We start from the raw sequence: 17326 nt of genomic DNA on the forward strand, positions 1-17326 counted from the left end.
CTTTATTTCGATTATAATATAACATGACCGCATTATAAAAAAAAAAAACCTGCCACGTTAGAAAAGGTCTCACCACGGTTATCGTTTTGAGCCTATGGTACTTCATCTACGAACTCTTTCAAAGGGTTTGGGCGCGTCTTAGATTACAAGAATCGTTGTAAGCCCAATATTCAATTAGTATAAAGTTATTTTGCGTGTAAATATACGCGCGAGTAGAGAATTTTATAATATGAATATTTAAAAGTTTGAATACTATAGATTTTGTCACTGGTTCTGTCTCGGGCCTCGGCTATACTGCTGGCGGGAAGGTCAGTTGCAGGGGTGATCGATTGATAATGGCAGGAAGCGGGGAATGCAGTCCAGGCAAGTCACATGACAGGGTTTACAAAATTGGAGGCATCAGCGTGGAATTCCCCTACAGAGCTTATGGCTCGCAGCTCGCGTTCATGGGGAAGGTGGTGGCCACCTTGGAGAGGTCGCACAGGCAGCAGCAGCAGCATCCAGATCAACATCCTCATCACTGCCATGCTCTTCTCGAGTCCCCCACCGGCACGGGAAAGTCTCTGGCCTTGCTCTGCTCAACCTTGGCATGGCAAAAACATTTCAAAGCAGCCGCTTCCTTCCCCTGCGTCACTTCCCTGGTCGCCGACTCAGCTCCCTTGCATTCCCTCCCTCCCATCGCATCTGACGATTTCGCTAGGGGTGGTGGATTCATCCCAGAAACACCAGATGCTGCTGGTATTACTTGCTTCTCATAATTTCATTTCAAATGATCAGCTCTTGCGCTTTTTAATGGCGGTTGTATTGCTTCTGGTTTGCTCTATTACATTTCATTTCAATTGAATGAAGTTCGTATCGACTGTTCATCGTCATGTCTTACCTTGGATTTCGTTTCAATTTAATAAAGTTTGTATTGACTGTTTACCACTCTCTTATCTCTTAGCTTGAAGAAAATGCTACAATTGATAATGCAGCCACTTGGGTTGCGAAAGTGCTACTTTGACATCATGAGGCTGATAATTGAACTGCTATGAGTGTTATGGTAGCCTTGAATTTCATTTCACTTTAAAGAAATTTGTATTGACCGTTTATCATTTATCTCTTACTTTCCCTGAGTTGCTGCAATTGATAATGCAGTCACCCGGGTTCTGAAATTGCTACTTTGAGATCATGATATTTGATCTGTGTATGAGTACAGTAGCACTGTGACAATTGTTCTTTATCCAATGTTGGGCATGATGAAATATTCGGTGTTTCTATTGTGGGACATGGTTTTCATTCAGCAAGAAGTCAATGCAGCAAATCAGTTTCAAAGAGGCAGAAGGCTCCCACAATCTATTACGCAACGTTTGTATTCTCACCCATGTTATCTTTCTAGAAACCCATTCAGCTGTGCATTGGGTTTATCTCCAGTAAGTAATGGCTGTTCCCATTTTACAGAAGAACACATTCTCAAATTACTCAAGTTCTCCAGGAATATCGGAAGACCAGCTATAGAGTCTCTATGGCAGTGCTTGTATGTGCCTTTTGCCTTCACCCGCTTCCCAGCTACATAGTCTCTATGGCAGTGTATGTGCCTTTTGCTTTTGCAGGGAGAGGGTGCTTCTTGTTTCGTTAACAAGTGCTTGGTTTTGCAGGCAGCAAGGAAACATTATTGCAATAATAAGCATGTTTGCAAGAAGAAGAACATAGATGAAGAGTGGTAAGATGTCTATTTGTTATGGCATTAAGCACACTTGTTTTAATCTTTGTAGACTTATGAATCTCAAATTGTTTCAGCAAGCTTCTTTTGAAGGACCCAAATCGATCTTGTCTTCAGTTCAAGTAATCCACTCTACTCAGCTGCTTGCAATCCAGGGATGGGCTACAAAAATAAAATTTCTCCTTGTCAATTCTAATATTGTTCTTGGGGACATAGTTTTGTGAACTCTTTTGGTTGTCGAAACTGTCTTGCTGAGCTTCCATTCATAAAGTAAATGCCATGTTTTTCAGAAATGTGCACAAAGTGAAAAACCATTCATCTTTACGCAAGGGGGGAGCTTATGAAGTTCATGACATTGAAGACCTAGTCAATATTGGAAACTCAGTGAAAGGTTACTATGATTAAATTTCTTGATAGCTTTATGGGTTTTCTGAACTGACTTCCAAGGTAATTTAAACAAGTTAGTTGGTGCTATGCAGGGTGTGCCTATTTTGCTGCTAGGTCCATGGCTCTAGATGCTGAACTTGTGTTTTGCCCTTATAGTTACCTGCTGAATCCAGTGATTCGGTCTGCAATGGAGATCAACTTACAAGGTGCCATAATTATTTTAGATGAAGCACAGTACGACTCCTACTCTATCAAAATGTTTGATTTTTTTGTTCCATCAATACAACTTGAATGTTTATGATTAGTTACCTGAGATTTTTTAAATTTGTATGGAAATCTCAACCACTAGCTAGAAGGTACTTGTATGTTTATTAAGCTTAATACCTTGTTTTCTAATTGATATGAAGTGAGTGGAGGCTAGATTCCAGGTCGGTCATTTTGAGTAAGCCCTCATTATTTTACTTGAAATTTGGTTTTTTCTAGCATCTTAGTGTGTTCTTATCCATGTGTAGGACACAAAAATTCATAGCATTTGTAAAATCTTTTTTGTGATTGATTGACTCACCATTACATACAATGCATGGACTATTGGAAGTTGTTATACAGATTCAAAAGTGCTCAAGACTTATTTCTAGCCAATTGGTATGAGGGCATACCAGGGTTTGTTGAGTAAACACAAAGAGTGTATAAATGTGACTAACACAATGAACTCAAACAAAATGCAAATGAAGAAGAAGAGAATAAATGAATGCTGAAAACTCAATGAATAAACTGAGTTTGTGAGGTGTGATATGACTGATGCCCAGGGAGCAGAGGGCTGCCCAAGAACCACTATCTCATTGTAGCGCACTGAGTAACAGATTCCAAGTGCAGCAAACCAATGAAGAAGTTGGGATGGCAAGGATGGTTGAATGGACGCCGCACACAGCAGTTCCTGGGCATGGAAGAATGCAGATGATAAACATAGCAATGTGGAGATGATTGATTGGAAGACAGCTGAATGGCAGCATGAGTGTGGCTGGAAACTGAAAGGTAGCTGTCTGGAGGGCTGGGTCAGCAAAACACAGTATCCTCAAGGTCTTTGTGACAGAGGCTGACGGCTGGCATGCAAATAAAAGCTAGGCTGGAAATTGCAAAATGTAGCTACATGGATGATGGTGAAAGTGGCGACTGATAATGAGTGGGCTGGGTGGCAGCAATTTACAGCCTCTAGGCAAGGCAATGGCCATGAGTAATAGTAGAGGTGGCCCTCCAGGCAGCTAAGTGATGTCCTCCGAAGCAAGATGGCAGCCAGATGATAATCAGATGGTGACAGGCTGAAACAGTAGGGCAACAATATATATATATATATATATATATAAACAACATGTTTCGGGTTTGGATTCCCGTGGCAATGACGGGGTAGATGTGCGTGCCAAAAAAGGTAAAAGGTTTGATGCTGGCCTGGCGGATACTGGGCCTAGTGCTTCACAAGATTCCATGCGCACTTATATGCGCAGGAAAGAAATGTTGTCTTCAGAGCACACTGCTCCTGCTATGGTTTCTTCTGCTCCCCGTAATCAGTCTACAAGGAAAGTATATACGGATGGTCCAAAGGGCCCACCTGCTAAGTTGGCTTTTTATACTAGAGGTAATGTGATTATCCCATGGGATCGTCGTTATCCCCGTTCCATCCCCAAGACAGTGGATATACCGTCTACCTCTAAATTTGGCCGTCAGAACTCTTTTGCCGTGTTAGCTGATTTTTTGGATGAGGGAGTCCTTGACATTCTAGCAGAAAAGGTTAAATCGAGGCAAGTTGTGCCTCGTTCTTGATTTTCTTTTTTGAATACACATGAAGATAGCCACGTGAAATGTGCGAGGCATTTGTTCTCGCCATAAGCAACTGTCAGAAGTGGAACAGCGGTGGAAGCATAAACATGTGCTGAAATAAACTGCTGAAACACAAGACAAAAAGAGAAAAGAAAGAACACGATACAGATGAGAACTCAGATGTATGCACGGGAAATGGAATCCATATATCTGAACACGAGACAGTCGCATACAACAGTGAGTCACTGGCTGCGTGGGCACTGGCACTGGCTCCTCTCTCCACAGAGTCTGCAGATGGTGAAGATGAAGTAACTGATTGAGGAGGAGCCACTGAGTATAAATAGGGTGAAAAAGTGGGGAGCAATAATGCTGGTCGGACAGCATTAAAGCTGGCCGATTGGTGCATAAAATGCTCCACTGGCATAAAATGCCACACCAAAAAAATACCTAAAATACCTAGTAAAAATGCCCAGCCCAGATCAAGCTCAGACTCACACATGAGCTGACAAATACTCTGCTAACAGCAACATGCCATGTGGACTGTATTGCATGAGAATCAGTGGGATGTCTTGTGTGCTGTTGAGCACAAGAGTCACGATGAAGCAGGAAAAGTTGTGGATTGCCATGGGTTTCGCTTGTTTTATGCAAGGACACATGTCATGCATTATTATGGTGTGCTTATGATTGTACATGAGAAATATCAGCCTATTCTTATTAAAAATGATGTACATGGCTGTTTTGTGGTGATTGAAGTTTTATTTGAAGGAGAGATCTTATGGTTGCTGGGCCTCTATGCTCCGAATGACCCTTTATCCCGCCGGGATCTTTGGAATACTTTGCAGACCTCCTTGTCACTTGGCAGACGGGGTTTTTTGATGGGGGATTTTAATATGTGTGTTGATTCTTCACAGTCCACATCAGAGCATTCAGTGATGGACGCTCTGGAAAGTCGTGTGTGGAATGCGTTTGCTCTTGTTGTACTTAAGCAAGATCTTTGGTCTTGGCTACACCCTTCTTCTACAGGGTTTACTTTCCATTCTGCCCAGTATGCAACTACATGGTTGCGGTTGGACCGCATGTACATCATGCAGGATGATGATTTTCTTTTTGAGATGCTGGAAATGAAAGTGTTGCAGCAATATGGCTTGTCGGACCATTTCCCTCTACAGCTTGAGATGCTTGCACAACCCATTGCACCTTTTAAGCAATTTTTGGATAGACTCCCTTTGCGTTTCAACTCGTCTTATTTGAAGCATTCAATCTTTCAGGGCTATATGCAGCAATTGATTGATATATTTTTATTGGACTTCGCCTTTGAGGGCAATGTTTTTTTTGAACGATTGCTCTCTAATGTGCAGCGGGTTGTTCGGCAGTATGGGATCCATCATGCCTCTCTTTGTCGGCGGCATCGACAAGCAGCGGAGGATTTACTGGCTTTGGTTCATTCTCTGTTGGTGGACACTCCAGATGATGTATTTTTGCTGCCACTGGTGTATTTTTGCTGCCACTGGCGATGCGTTTGGCTGATCTTATTAAAGAGTTTCAGTTGAAATCTTATCAGCAGGCCAAATTGCAAAATTTGACTGAGAATTTGCAAGAAAGTGCTTGTCAGACTCATAAGTTCTTTCGAGCTCTACATGTATCTTCTGCTCGAGAAAATATAACTAAATTCCAGGATCGAGAAGGTCGAATGGTCATTGATCCTCAGACTATTGTGAATATGTGCATGAATTATTTTCTAGATCTTCTTGGTTCTTCTCCTTCACCTTCTGACCAAGTTACTCATGCACGCTCAGTTTTCTATGATCTGGTCCGTAATCAGGTTCCACTTGATATGCAAACTACTTTGGAGACAGATATTTGTGAGGCGGAGGTTATGGATGTTTTGTCACACCTGCCCAAGGATAAAAGTCCCGGTTGGGATGGTCTCACCAATGAATTCTTTGAGGTTTTTGCTACCCAACTGGTGAAACCATTGACGACTGTTTCAGCAGGTTTGGGAAACGGGGTTCATGCCTTTCTCATGGAAAGGTCTTATTAAACTGCTTCCAAAAGTTCGTCGTCAATGTTAAAACATTGGAGACCAATTTCTTTGATGGGTTCGATGTATAAAATCTTTTCCAAAGTGATGGCGAATCGGCTCCACAAGCATCTTCTGGCCATTATGCATCCTCTTCAATATGGTTTCATTAAGGGCCGAAACATTCTGCATAATATCTTGAATGTGTAAATGGCTATTGACTATGCAAGGCACTCTAATCAGGAAATGGTATTGATTCAATTGGATCTGGAAAAGACTTTTGATTATTTAGACTGGTCTTTCATTGCAAAACTTATGTCTACTATGGGCTTTGGTACTTGGATGTCTCGCTTGATCTACACCATTAGTGCTGCGGCTTCTTCGCGAGTTATGCTAAATGGTGGTGTTACCGAGCCATTTGTCCTTGCACGTTCTGTGAGACAGGGTTGCCCTTTGAGTCCTCTCTTCTTTGCCCTTGCGACTCATCCGGTTCTTTCGATGTTATCTTATATGGCAGCTTCTACTCGGTTGGATTGTCTCTTCCTTTTGGATAGTACTTCATTAGTCAATCTTTGGCTGATGACAGTTTTATGATTTTGCGTGCGGACAAGGATAATCTTCGCAAAGCATTAGATGTTTAGACGCTCTTTGGTCATGCTTCTGGTCTTCATATTAATGCTTTCAAATCAGCCATTCTGAGTTGCACGGAGTCAAATTTACAGTCATTGGGCTGGCAGGGACAAGTTGTTCCCCGTGGTTCGATTGTCAGGCATCTTGGGTACCCTTTGGGTGTTGATGTTCGGCCAAAGCAACTACTAGAGTGGATTTCACAAAAACTGGCAGCTAAGTTTCTGTATTGGAAGTCGTAGGCTTGGCCCTTCCATGTTCACCTCAAAGTGGCTCAGACAATTATGTTACCAATGCTCACATATTTCTTGCCATTGCTGCCTTGGGCTACTACTACTTTGAATGCTCTTACTCTGCACATTCGTTTCATGTTATGGAAGAAGGATTTCTTGTATGTAGGCATTTCATGGATTTCTTGGTCGCATACATGTACCCCCAAATGCATGGGTGGTGGGGCTATTTTGGATGCCGAAACTCATATGCTGGCACTTCGTTGGTGTCTTTTTCGTGCAATGTGCGTGGATCATCACCCGTGGGTCGTTATAGTCCGTTATTTTCTTGAGGATCACGGGCTTGTACATGGTAATACACAAATTTGGAGCTTCTGGTGGCATGTTCTTAATGCAGACTCTCGATTTTCTAGTCCTTCTTCATCCCTGCTTGCTCATTTGGTCTGCTCCTGGAAATTGGTTCTCCAGAAGGCGCGTTGGTATCCAGCGGAGGACCGCCTACATACTAACTCTTTTCAAGTGGAATTGTTGGCAGTCTCGCGATTACTTTCTTGGGAAGGCAAACATGAGCTCAGACCAAAATTTAACCGCATGGCACGTTTGGGCTTGACTTCAATTGCAAATGCCACCCTTGCCAGTCGCAATGTGTTGATATCGTTTTGTACAGCCAGGAGGCTTTTCAGAATCCCTCGTGGATACCGTGATTTATGGGAACAGCTTTTGTTAGTGCTCCAGAGTAGGCAACCCTTTCCTGCCCTTGCTTTGGATCGTCCTTGGCAGGACTGGGACCTTGCAGGTTGGTTGAATTTGGAAAAGGCCTTAGCTAACCGGATGTATGATCTTCTGGTTAAAGATCGTCAATGGCTGGTTACTAAAGCTAATACTGTATGGGGATTGTGGAAATCTCAGTCATGGTGGAAGGCAACTGTGATGGAGGGCTGGTTGAACAAGACACCTTTCAAATGCAAGGTCTTTCTTTGGAGGGTGATGATTGGTGGTCTTCCTCTTGCTTCAGCCCTTTCCAAGCGTCGAATCTCTAACGGCAATTGTTTCTTTTGCACCACTACTGTGGCATCGGTCCGTCATCGATTTATTTCTTGCCCTCTCGCTAAGAATATCTGGTCGCTCTTGTCAGCGGTTTGGCGAGCAGTGGTTGGTTTCTCGCTAAGCCCTTTTGATTGGGTTTTTGTACGGCCCAAATACCCCACACCAGCACAGTCGCATATGAAGATCTTGTTTCACTTTTTTAGATACTGGGGCTGCTGGCACAATTGGGCCACTCGGAATGCCTTTCTTTTTCATTCAGCCTCTAATGTTCCGGGACATATTGCGAGGCTTAAAGGTCTCTTGCATTCACTCCCTCGGGAGGACTTACTTCCTTGGCATATGGATGCAGATTGGGTTGGTAGCATGTCAGACAAAAGATCTACAAGTGGATTCATGTTTTCCCTTGGTAGTGAAGCACTTACATGGATCAGCAAAAGGCAACCTACCATTGCTTTATCGAGTATAGAGGCTGAGTATAGAGGTGTTGCTATGGTAGCATGTGAGGTGGTATGGTTGCAAAAGTTATTAGGTGATTTGGATGTGCAGGAATATAGTCCAATTGTCATTAATTGTGACAACATGAGCAGCATAGAGCTAGCTAGGAATCCAATGTTCCACGCTAGGACAACACACATTGAGGTGCACTACCACTTTGTGAGAGAGAAGGTACTTGCAGGAGAGATTGACTTGGTATATGTCAGCACACAGGATCAGATAGTTGACATTTTCACAAAGACATTGGGTGCAGAGAAGCTTCAAAAGTTTCGAAGCTTACTTGGAGTTGTAAAGAAAGAGTTTAGCTGGACTTCTCAGAAACTGGCGGCTAAGTTCCTGTATTGGAAGTCTCAGGCTTGGCCATTCCATGTTCGCCTCAAAGTAGCCCAGACAATTATGTTGCTGATGCTCACATATTTCTTGCCCTTGCTGCCTTGGACTACTACTACTCTGAATGCTCTGACTCAGTTTATTCGTTTTATGTTATGGAATAAAGATTCCTTGCATGCAGGCATTTCCTGGATTTCTTGGTCGCATGCGTGCACCCCCAAACGCATGGGTGGAGGAGCTATTTTGGATGCCCAAACTCACATGCTGGCCCTCCGTTGGTCTCTTTTCTGCGCCATGTGCTCAGATCATCATCGTGGGTCGTTATAGCCCATTATTTCCTTGAGGAGCATGGGCTTCGGCATGGCAATACCCAAATCCAGAGTTCGTGGTGGCATGTTCTTAATGCCGATTCCCGATTCTCTTGTTCCTCTTCATCATTGCTTGCCCATTTGGTATGTTCCTGGAAATTGGTCCTCCGGAAGGCTCAGTGGCATTCGGCGGAGGATGGCTTAGATGCTAATTCTTTTCAACTAGAATTGCTGGCAGTCTCGCGGTTACTTTCATGGGAAGGTAAACAAGAGCTTCGACCACAATTCAACCGTATGGCACGTTTGGGCTTAACTTCAGTCGCGGATGCCACCCTTGCCAGTTGCAATGTATTAATATCATTTCGTACAGCCAGGAGGATCTTTAGGATCCCTCGTGGATACATGCATTTATGGAGACAGCTTTTGATGGTGCTCCAGAGCAGACAACCCTTTCCTGCCCTTGCTTCGGATCGTCCTTGGCAGGATTGGGACTTTGAAGGCTGGCTGAGTTTAGGCAAAGCTTCCGCTAACCAGGTCTATCATCTTCTGATTAAAGATCATCACTGGCTGGTCACTAAAGCTAATGCTCTATGGGGATTACGTAAATCCCGGTCATGGTGGAGGGAAACTGTGATGGAAGGGTGGCTGAACAAGACACCCTTCAAATATAAGGTCTTTCTTTGGAGGGTGATGATTGGGGGTCTTCCGCTTGCTTCGGCTCTTTCCAAGCGACGAATATCCAATGGCAACTGTTTCTTTTGCACCACCAGTGTCGAATTTTTTCGTCACTGATTTATTTCTTGCCCTATTGCTAAGAAAATATGGTCATTCTTGTCAGCCGTTTGGAGAGCGGTGGTTGGTTTCTCGCTAAGGCCCTTTGATTGGGTCTTTGTGCAGCCCAAATACCCAACACCGGCACAGCCACATATGAAGCTCGTGTTTCACTTTCTTCGATATTGGGGCTGTTGGCATAACTGGACCATTCGGAATGCTTTTCTTTTTGATTCCGCCTGTAATGTTCAGCGGCATATTGCTAGGCTTAAGGGTCTCTTGTATTGGCAGATAGATTTTCTTCAGCATTCTGACTTACTTTCTCGGGAGGACTTGCGTCCCTGGCATATGGCAATTTCCTCTACATCTTTGCCATGACCTTGTAACTCTTAGAACTAGAACCGTTTTACATGATGGCTTAGTGCCATCATGTATCTTGTAATCAAGTAAACTTGTACTTTTTTCGTAATTAATACAATTACCTTTTACGAAAAAAGAGAGAGAGAGAGAGAGAGAGAGTGTGTGTGCCTGGAGATGCTGTCGCTTGCGTGCCAGGCCCTAATGACGTCCGTTTGATCTGCGTGTCACCTTCATTGCCGTTGCGTGGACTTGTGCCGGCTGTCGGATAGAGATGGGACTTGAAGCGCTGACCTCCTGCCTCGTAACGCTTCGCCACACTGCAGACATAGCCCACCAGATTCGACCGTCCCCTTGCCTCGTGATCGTGCTCGTCCAAATTTGGAGTGGCGCCGCACTGCAGTAAACCCTAGTCAGCAACTAACATCGTTTGAGAAAGGGAGTGCTTGATCACACAGGTCACGTGCATGCATACTTCATCTGCTGCCCCGTCAGCCATCAACACTGCGTCTGCTGCCCTTGGGCGCCTGTAGTGTGCATGTTGCTGTGTCGAGAGTGAGGGAGATATAATCTGGAAGCGCGCGACTGCGACCTTGCACAAATTAGAGAGCTGGCTTGCCCTTGCACACACACACACACACACACACACACACACACACACACACACACACACACACACACACACACACACACACAGAAGCGATGGCGCCTCCTCGCGACCTGCCGCCTCATCGCCATCCGTGGCTTGGTTCCCCCCGCGTACAGACGCCATAGGCCATCGCCTGCCCATCGTTCGTCTTGAAGGCTGGAGTCCCTGTCGTCGCCCGCCTGTATCGCCAGCGTTCGGCTCACGCGACCTGCTCCTCAGCACCGTCCTGGTCCTTGTGCCGTTTACCTGACCACTCCTGTTGCCACGCTTGCAGCCGTCCGTCTGCTTTCGTCTGCCCTGCAGTCTGCAGTCCCGTTGCCCTGTGCTACCTCGGACGCCTGTCTGGTCGTCGCCTGCCCCGTCGCCTAATCCTGACGCCCCTCGCCTGTCCCGTCGCCTGCCCCAGAGCTTGCCCCGTCGCCTGTCCCGCCGCCTGCACTGTTGCTTGCCTCTGAAGCCCCGTGGGCTCTGCGCCTGCGTTTCGCCCTTTCGCCCTGTGCGTTAGGGTTTTTGCTGACGCCTGGCCCCTGCTCTGCGCCCCCGACTGTCCCCCTTTGCCATCGACTGCCCGCCCTGTGCTCCACCCTCCTGCCCCTGCACTGTTAGGGTTGTGCCCTGCCGCGTGCCCTCTTGGGACAGGTCGCGACTGTGGAGGACAAGGTTGCGTTTCCCGCTCTCCACCGCGTGTCAGTCCTCCTTGGAGATCCAATCGTGATACAAGATGGCTGGTCTAGATCTGGATTTCATAGGGCAAACGGTGGCAGCACTTGGCCCGGATTCTGATACTGAGGAACCTGAGGATATGGTTCCGTGCACCGAAGAGATGTCCCTTGGTCCTGACATCCAGCCTACGGGTAAACGTACCAAGCATACTTCGGAAGAGACAGTGGTTCATCAAGATCGTTCTTATGCTCAGGTTGCTTCGGATTCTGTGGACTCTCAGGATGTTGACTAGGAGCATTTGCTGGAATTTGCCAACACTCTGCTTGGCGATTATGTTCAACATAATCAGGAAGTCTTTTCTGACTCTGTACCTGACGATGTTCTGGAAGCCACTGTGGACCCAAAAACTGTCCTACGCTCCTTTTCGGTGTTTTATGATCGCGCTGTGATACTCTTTTTTACTGGTCGAATCCCACTGCTTTCCCGTATTTGCCAGTGGCTGCACAGTTTGCTACAAGGGGAATGTGTTGAAGAGATTTTTGTTGGGCCCCGAGGTTTTTTTGAGGTCCTGTTGAAATCTGAGACGCACCGTGCTGCTCTCCTGTCTAAACTGCCTTTGTTTTTTGATCGCCGGTTGGTTCATGTTGTTTCATGGCGCCCAATGGCAGATTTTCAGCGTCTGCTGCAACGTGAATGCCCTGTGTGGGTAGAAGTGGAAAATTGTCTGGTTGTTTATTGGCCACTGTTGAAGGATGCTATGGCCGCTATGGGCACTGTTCTGGTCCCTCCAAGTCTAAGGGCTGTGAATCGCAACCGGTTGTGTATGTTATGGGACACCGCAAGGAAAAGGCCTGCTTGGTTACGTCTCAATTGCTCTGGCATGCATCTGTTACACTTTCATTTGAAATGTGGCAATTTTGCAGGGCATTGCTTTTCCTGTGGACAATTGGGGCATTTTATGGCCAAATGCCCGGAGCAGCAACACACTTCAGATGTTGGCCATGTTGCGCCGCCCATGGAAGATATGGTGTGTGATGCTCCGTCACTGGATACTATCCACCCACCTAAAGTTTTGGACAAAGCTAAACAACAAGTTTCGGGTCTGGATTCCTGTGTCATTGATTGGGTTGAAGTACGTGCAAAAAAAGGCATCAGGGTTGTTGCTGGCATGGAGAATACTGTGCCTACTACCTCACAAGATTCCATGCGTACCTATATGCGCAGGAAGGAAACGTTGTCTTCAGAGCGCTCTGCTGCTGCTATGGTTTCCTCTGTCCCCCGTCCTCAGCCCGCCAGGAAAGTGTATTCGGATCGTCCAAAGGGTCCACCTGCTAAGCTGGCTTTTGATACCAGAGGCAACGTCATTACCCCGTGGAATCGTCGTTATCCCCGTTCCATCCCAAAGCCAGTAGATATGCTGTCTACCTCCAAATCTGGTCCTCAGAACTCTTTTGCTGTGTTGGCGGATTTCTTGGACGAGGGAGTCCTGGACATTCTCGCAGAAAAAGTCAAATCGAGGCAAGCTGTGCCTCGTACCTGATTTTGTTTTGAATACACATGAAAATAGCCACGTGGAATGTGCGAGGAATTTGTTCTCGACACAAGCAACATGCCATGTGGACTGTATTGTATGAGAATCAGTGGGATGTCCTGTGCGCTGTTGAGCACAAGAGTCACGGAGAAGCCGTAAAAGTTGTGGATTGCCATGGCTTTCGTTTGTTCTATGCAGGGACACAGGCCATGCATTATTCGGGTGTGCTCATGATTGTACATGACAAATATCAGCCTGTTCTTATTAAAAATGATGTACATGGCCGCTTTCTGGTGATTGAAATTTTATTCGAAGGGGAGATCTTATGGTTACTTGGCGTCTATGCTCCGAATGATTCGTTATCTCGTCGGGAGCTTTGGCAGACTTTGCAGACCTCCTTGTCACTTGGCAGACGGGGCTTCTTGATGGGGGATTTCAATATGTGTGTTGATTCTTCCCAGTCCACATCGGAGCATTCGGTAATGGATGCATCGGAAAGTCGTGTGGCATGAGTTGGCTCTTGCTGTTCTTAAGCAAGATCTTTGGTCTTGGCTACACCCGTCTTCTACAGGGTTTACTTTCCATTTTGCCCAGTATGCAACAACATGGTCGCGGTTGGACCGCATATACATCATGCAGAATGATGATTTTCTTCCCGAGATGCTCGAAATAAAAGTGTTGCAGCAATATGCCTTGTCGGACCATTTCCTTCTGCAGCTTGAGCTGCTTGCACAACCCATTGTACCTTTCAAGCAATTTCTGGAGAGACTCCCTTTGCGTTTCAACTCGTCTTACTTGAAGCATGCAAACTTTCAGGGCTATATGCAGCAATTGATTGATAGATTCTTCTTGGACTTCTCCTCTCAGGGCACTGCTTCATTTGAAAGATTGCTCTCTAATGTGCAGCGGGTTGCTCAGCAGTATGGGATCTATCATGCCTGTCTTTGTCGGCGGCGTCGACAAGCAGCGGAGGACCTGCTGGCTTTGGTTCGTTCTCTGTTGGTGGACACTCCGGATGATGCATTTCTGCTAGCACTGGCAATGCGGGTGGCTGATCTTATTAAAGAGTTTCAGTTGAAATCGTATCAGCAGGCCAAATTGCAACATCTGATGGAGACTTTGCAAGATAGTGCGTGCCAGACTCATAAGTTCTTTCGAGCTCTCCATGCCTCTCCTGCTCGAGAGAATATGACCAGACTCGAGGATGTAGAAGGCCACCTTATCCTGGATCCGCAGACTATTGTGCATATGTGGAGGAATTATTTCCGCGACCTTCTTGGTTCCACTTCTCCACCTTGAGCCCAAATTACTCAGGCCCGTTCGGTTTTTTATGACCTGGTCCGCAATCAGGTTTCGCAGGACATGCAAGCTACTATGGAGTCAGATATTTGTGAGGCAGAGGTTATGGACGTTTTGTTACACTTGCCCAAGGATAAAAGTCCGGGTTGGGATGGTCTCACCAATGAGTTCTTTGAGGCTTTTGCTACCCAACTGGCGAAACCATTGAAGGCTTTGTTTCAGCAGGTGTGGGAAACGGGGATCATGCCTTCCTCACGGCAAGAAGGACTTATTAAATTGCTTCCAAAGGTTCCTTCGCCGTCTACGTTGAAACAGTGGCGCCCAATTTCTTTGATGGGTTCTATGTACAAAATCTTTTCCAAAGTAATGGCTAATCGGCTCCATAAGCATCTCCCTGCCATTGTGCACCCTCTCCAGTATGGTTTCATTAAGGGCCGAAACATTCTGCACAATGTATTAAATGCAGAACTGGCAATTGATTATGCAAGGCATTCTAATCAGGAGGTCGTACTGATTCAACTGGACCTGGAAAAGGCTTTTGACTATCTGGACTGGTCTTTCGTTGCTGAACTTATGTCTGCTATGGGCTTTGGTGCTCAGATGTCTCGTCTAATCTACACCATCAGTGGTGCGGCGTCTTCGCGAGTCATGCTGAATGGAGGTGTTACTGAGCCATTTGTCCTTGCTCGCTCTGTCTGATAGGGGTGCCCTTTGAGCCCTCTCTTCTTTGCCCTTGCGACGCATCCAGTTCTTTCGATGTTATCTCATATGGCAGCTTCTACTTAGTTGGCCGGATTGTCGCTTCCTACTGGACAACAATTCATTAGTCAATCCCTGGCTGATGATAGCTTTATGATTTTGCGTGCGGACAAGGATAACCTTCGAAAAGCATTGGATGTTTGGGCTCTCTTTGGTCAGGCGTCCGGCCTTCGCATCAATGCGTTCAAATCAGCCATTCTCAGCTGCACGGAGTCGGATTTGCAGTCCTTGGACTGGTAGGGTATGGTTGTTCCTCGTGGCTCCATTGTCAGGCATCTTGGGTACCCTTTGGGTGTTGATGTTCCCTCCAAAGCAGCTTCTGCAGTGGATTTCTCAGAAAATGGTGGCTAAGTTTCTGTATTGGAAGTCTCAGGCCGGGCCAGCCCTTCCATGTTCGCCTCAAAGTAGCCCAGACAATTATGTTGCCAATGCTCACATATTTCTTTCCATTGCTGCCCTGGACTACTACGACTCTGAATGCTCTTACTGAGTCTATTCGTTTCATGCTATGGAAGGACTCATTGCATGCAGGTATTTCCTGGATTTCTTGGTCGCATGCGTGCACCCCCAAACGCATGGGTGGAGGAGCTATTTTAGATGCCCAAACTCGCATGCTGGCACTCCGTTGGTCTCTTTTCTGCGCCATGTGCTCGGATCATCATCCGTGGGTCGTTATAGCCCGTTATTTCCTTGAGGACCATGGGCTTCTGCATGGCAATACCCAAATCCGGAGTTCTTGGTGGCATGTTCTTAATGCTGATTCGCGGTTCTCCAGTTCTTCTTCATCGCTGCTTATTCATTTGGTATGTTCCTGGAAACTGGTCCTCCAGAAGGCTCAGTGGCATCCAGCGGAGGATCGCTTAGCTACTAACTCTTTTCAATTGGAATTGTTGGCAGTCTCACGTTTACTTTCATGGGAAGGTAAACACGAGCTTAGATCACAATTCAACCGGATGGCACGTTTGGGCTTATCTTCAGTCGCGGATGCCACCCTTGCCAGTCGCAATGTGCTAATATCGTTTCGTACAGCTAGGAGTACCACCCAATTGTCAGGATCTGGGGGCGCGCGACTCTGATCCTGCAGATGTTAGGTAATGGGGCACGACTCTGACCCTGCAGACATCAGGTAACGGCAGCAACAGAATTACACAGAAAGGACAGTTCTGCGCTCCTAGGAGGACTGATGATTACTGTAGATAAGAGGTTGTAGACATGACATTCTCTTGTTGTACGTGCAATCTACCCCTGCACATTGAGACAGAGCAGACCTGCCTCTGTATATATATATATATATATATATATATATATATATATATAGAGAGAGAGAGAGAGAGAGAGAGAGAGAGAGAGAGAGAGAGAGAGAGAGAGAGAGAGAGAGAGAGAGAGAGAGAGAGAGAGAGAGAGAGAGAGAGAGGGAGGGAGGGAGGGAGGGAGGGAGGGAGGGAGGGAGGGAGAGAGAGAGACCTGTTCGCCATCGCCCGTTCGTCGCCTGCGCCTGCAGGCCCCGTCGCCGTCGCCTGTGCCTGCAGGCCCCGTCGCCGTCGCTGAGCACGCAGGAACACAGCTAGAAGGTCGCGATGGGAGGACGCGACGCTGAAGCTGATCGCGATGGCGGGGAGTTCGTCTGCGCTGGCGCCGCCTGTGTCTGACGACCTGCCGAAGGTCGTCTGACCTGCCCGTCCCGCCCTTCGCTTCCTTCTGGGCCCTGACAGTTTGTCTTACCCTGCGCCTGCGAACCTGCGCCCGTCTGGCCCTGCGTGCGCCCGTCTGCCCTCCTGCGCCTGTCTGGCCCTCCTGCCGCCGCTCCTCTGACCTGCGGGCTTGGCGCCGCCTTGCGCGCCGCCCTGCCCTCTCGCCTGTCGCTACCCCCTGCGCCCCTTCGTCGTCCCCTTGCGCGCCGTTCGTCTTTCACCCGCCTGCGTGCTGCGCCGCCCTGCCCTGTGATTTCTTCGCCTTCCTGCCCTGCGTGCCGCCTGGCCTCTTCCTCCAGGGCAGCGCAGGCTTGACTGGATCCTGCGCGAAGCTGGGGACCAGCAATACGTCCCTCCGCAGGATCGACCTCACCTAACCTAGCTCGTCCTCTGCCAGGACGCGTGTGAAGACAGCAGTATGGCTGGCCTGGAGTCGGAAGATATGGTGCCCTGTACGGAGGAGTTACCGCCGAGTTCTGAACAGCCGCCTGCCGGCAAAAATTCCAAGCATACGCCCGATGAGCCAATGAGTTCTCCGGAACGCTCCTATGCGCAAGTGGCCTCTGATCCTGTGGATTCGCAGGAAATTGACTGGGAGCACTTGCTGGACTTCGCCAATACTCTGCTTGGTGATTATGTCCAGCATAA

At 47.1% G+C, this 17326-nt stretch overlaps 1 protein-coding gene across 5 annotated transcripts in view; it reads left to right on the forward strand.

Moving 5' to 3' along the window:
- Positions 1-255: 255 nt before the first annotated feature.
- Positions 256-17326, forward strand: part of LOC148041821 (uncharacterized) — a 163270-nt gene continuing 146199 nt past the window's right edge. For 4 of the 5 annotated variants that reach the window (XR_015691586.1, XR_015691580.1, XM_087682805.1 and 1 more), the window contains exons 1-7: positions 257-738; positions 1284-1347; positions 1441-1516; positions 1638-1702; positions 1780-1824; positions 1993-2093; positions 2182-2323. Coding sequence is in view for 3 of the 5 variants with exons in the window: in XM_087682805.1 (XP_087538931.1) it covers positions 336-738; positions 1284-1347; positions 1441-1516; positions 1638-1702; positions 1780-1824; positions 1993-2093; positions 2182-2323 (896 nt within the window). In the remaining 2 variants the exon portion in view is untranslated. Of the gene's footprint in view, positions 739-1283; positions 1348-1440; positions 1517-1637; positions 1703-1779; positions 1825-1992; positions 2094-2181; positions 2324-17326 lie in introns of all 5 variants that reach the window. The other variant, XM_087682829.1, reaches the window with a different exon arrangement.

This window comes from Lygodium microphyllum, chromosome 1 (assembly GCF_053477565.2).
Source record: "Lygodium microphyllum isolate KBCC chromosome 1, Lygodium_microphyllum_v1.1.10, whole genome shotgun sequence".
Classification (NCBI taxonomy): Eukaryota; Viridiplantae; Streptophyta; class Polypodiopsida; order Schizaeales; family Lygodiaceae; genus Lygodium; species Lygodium microphyllum.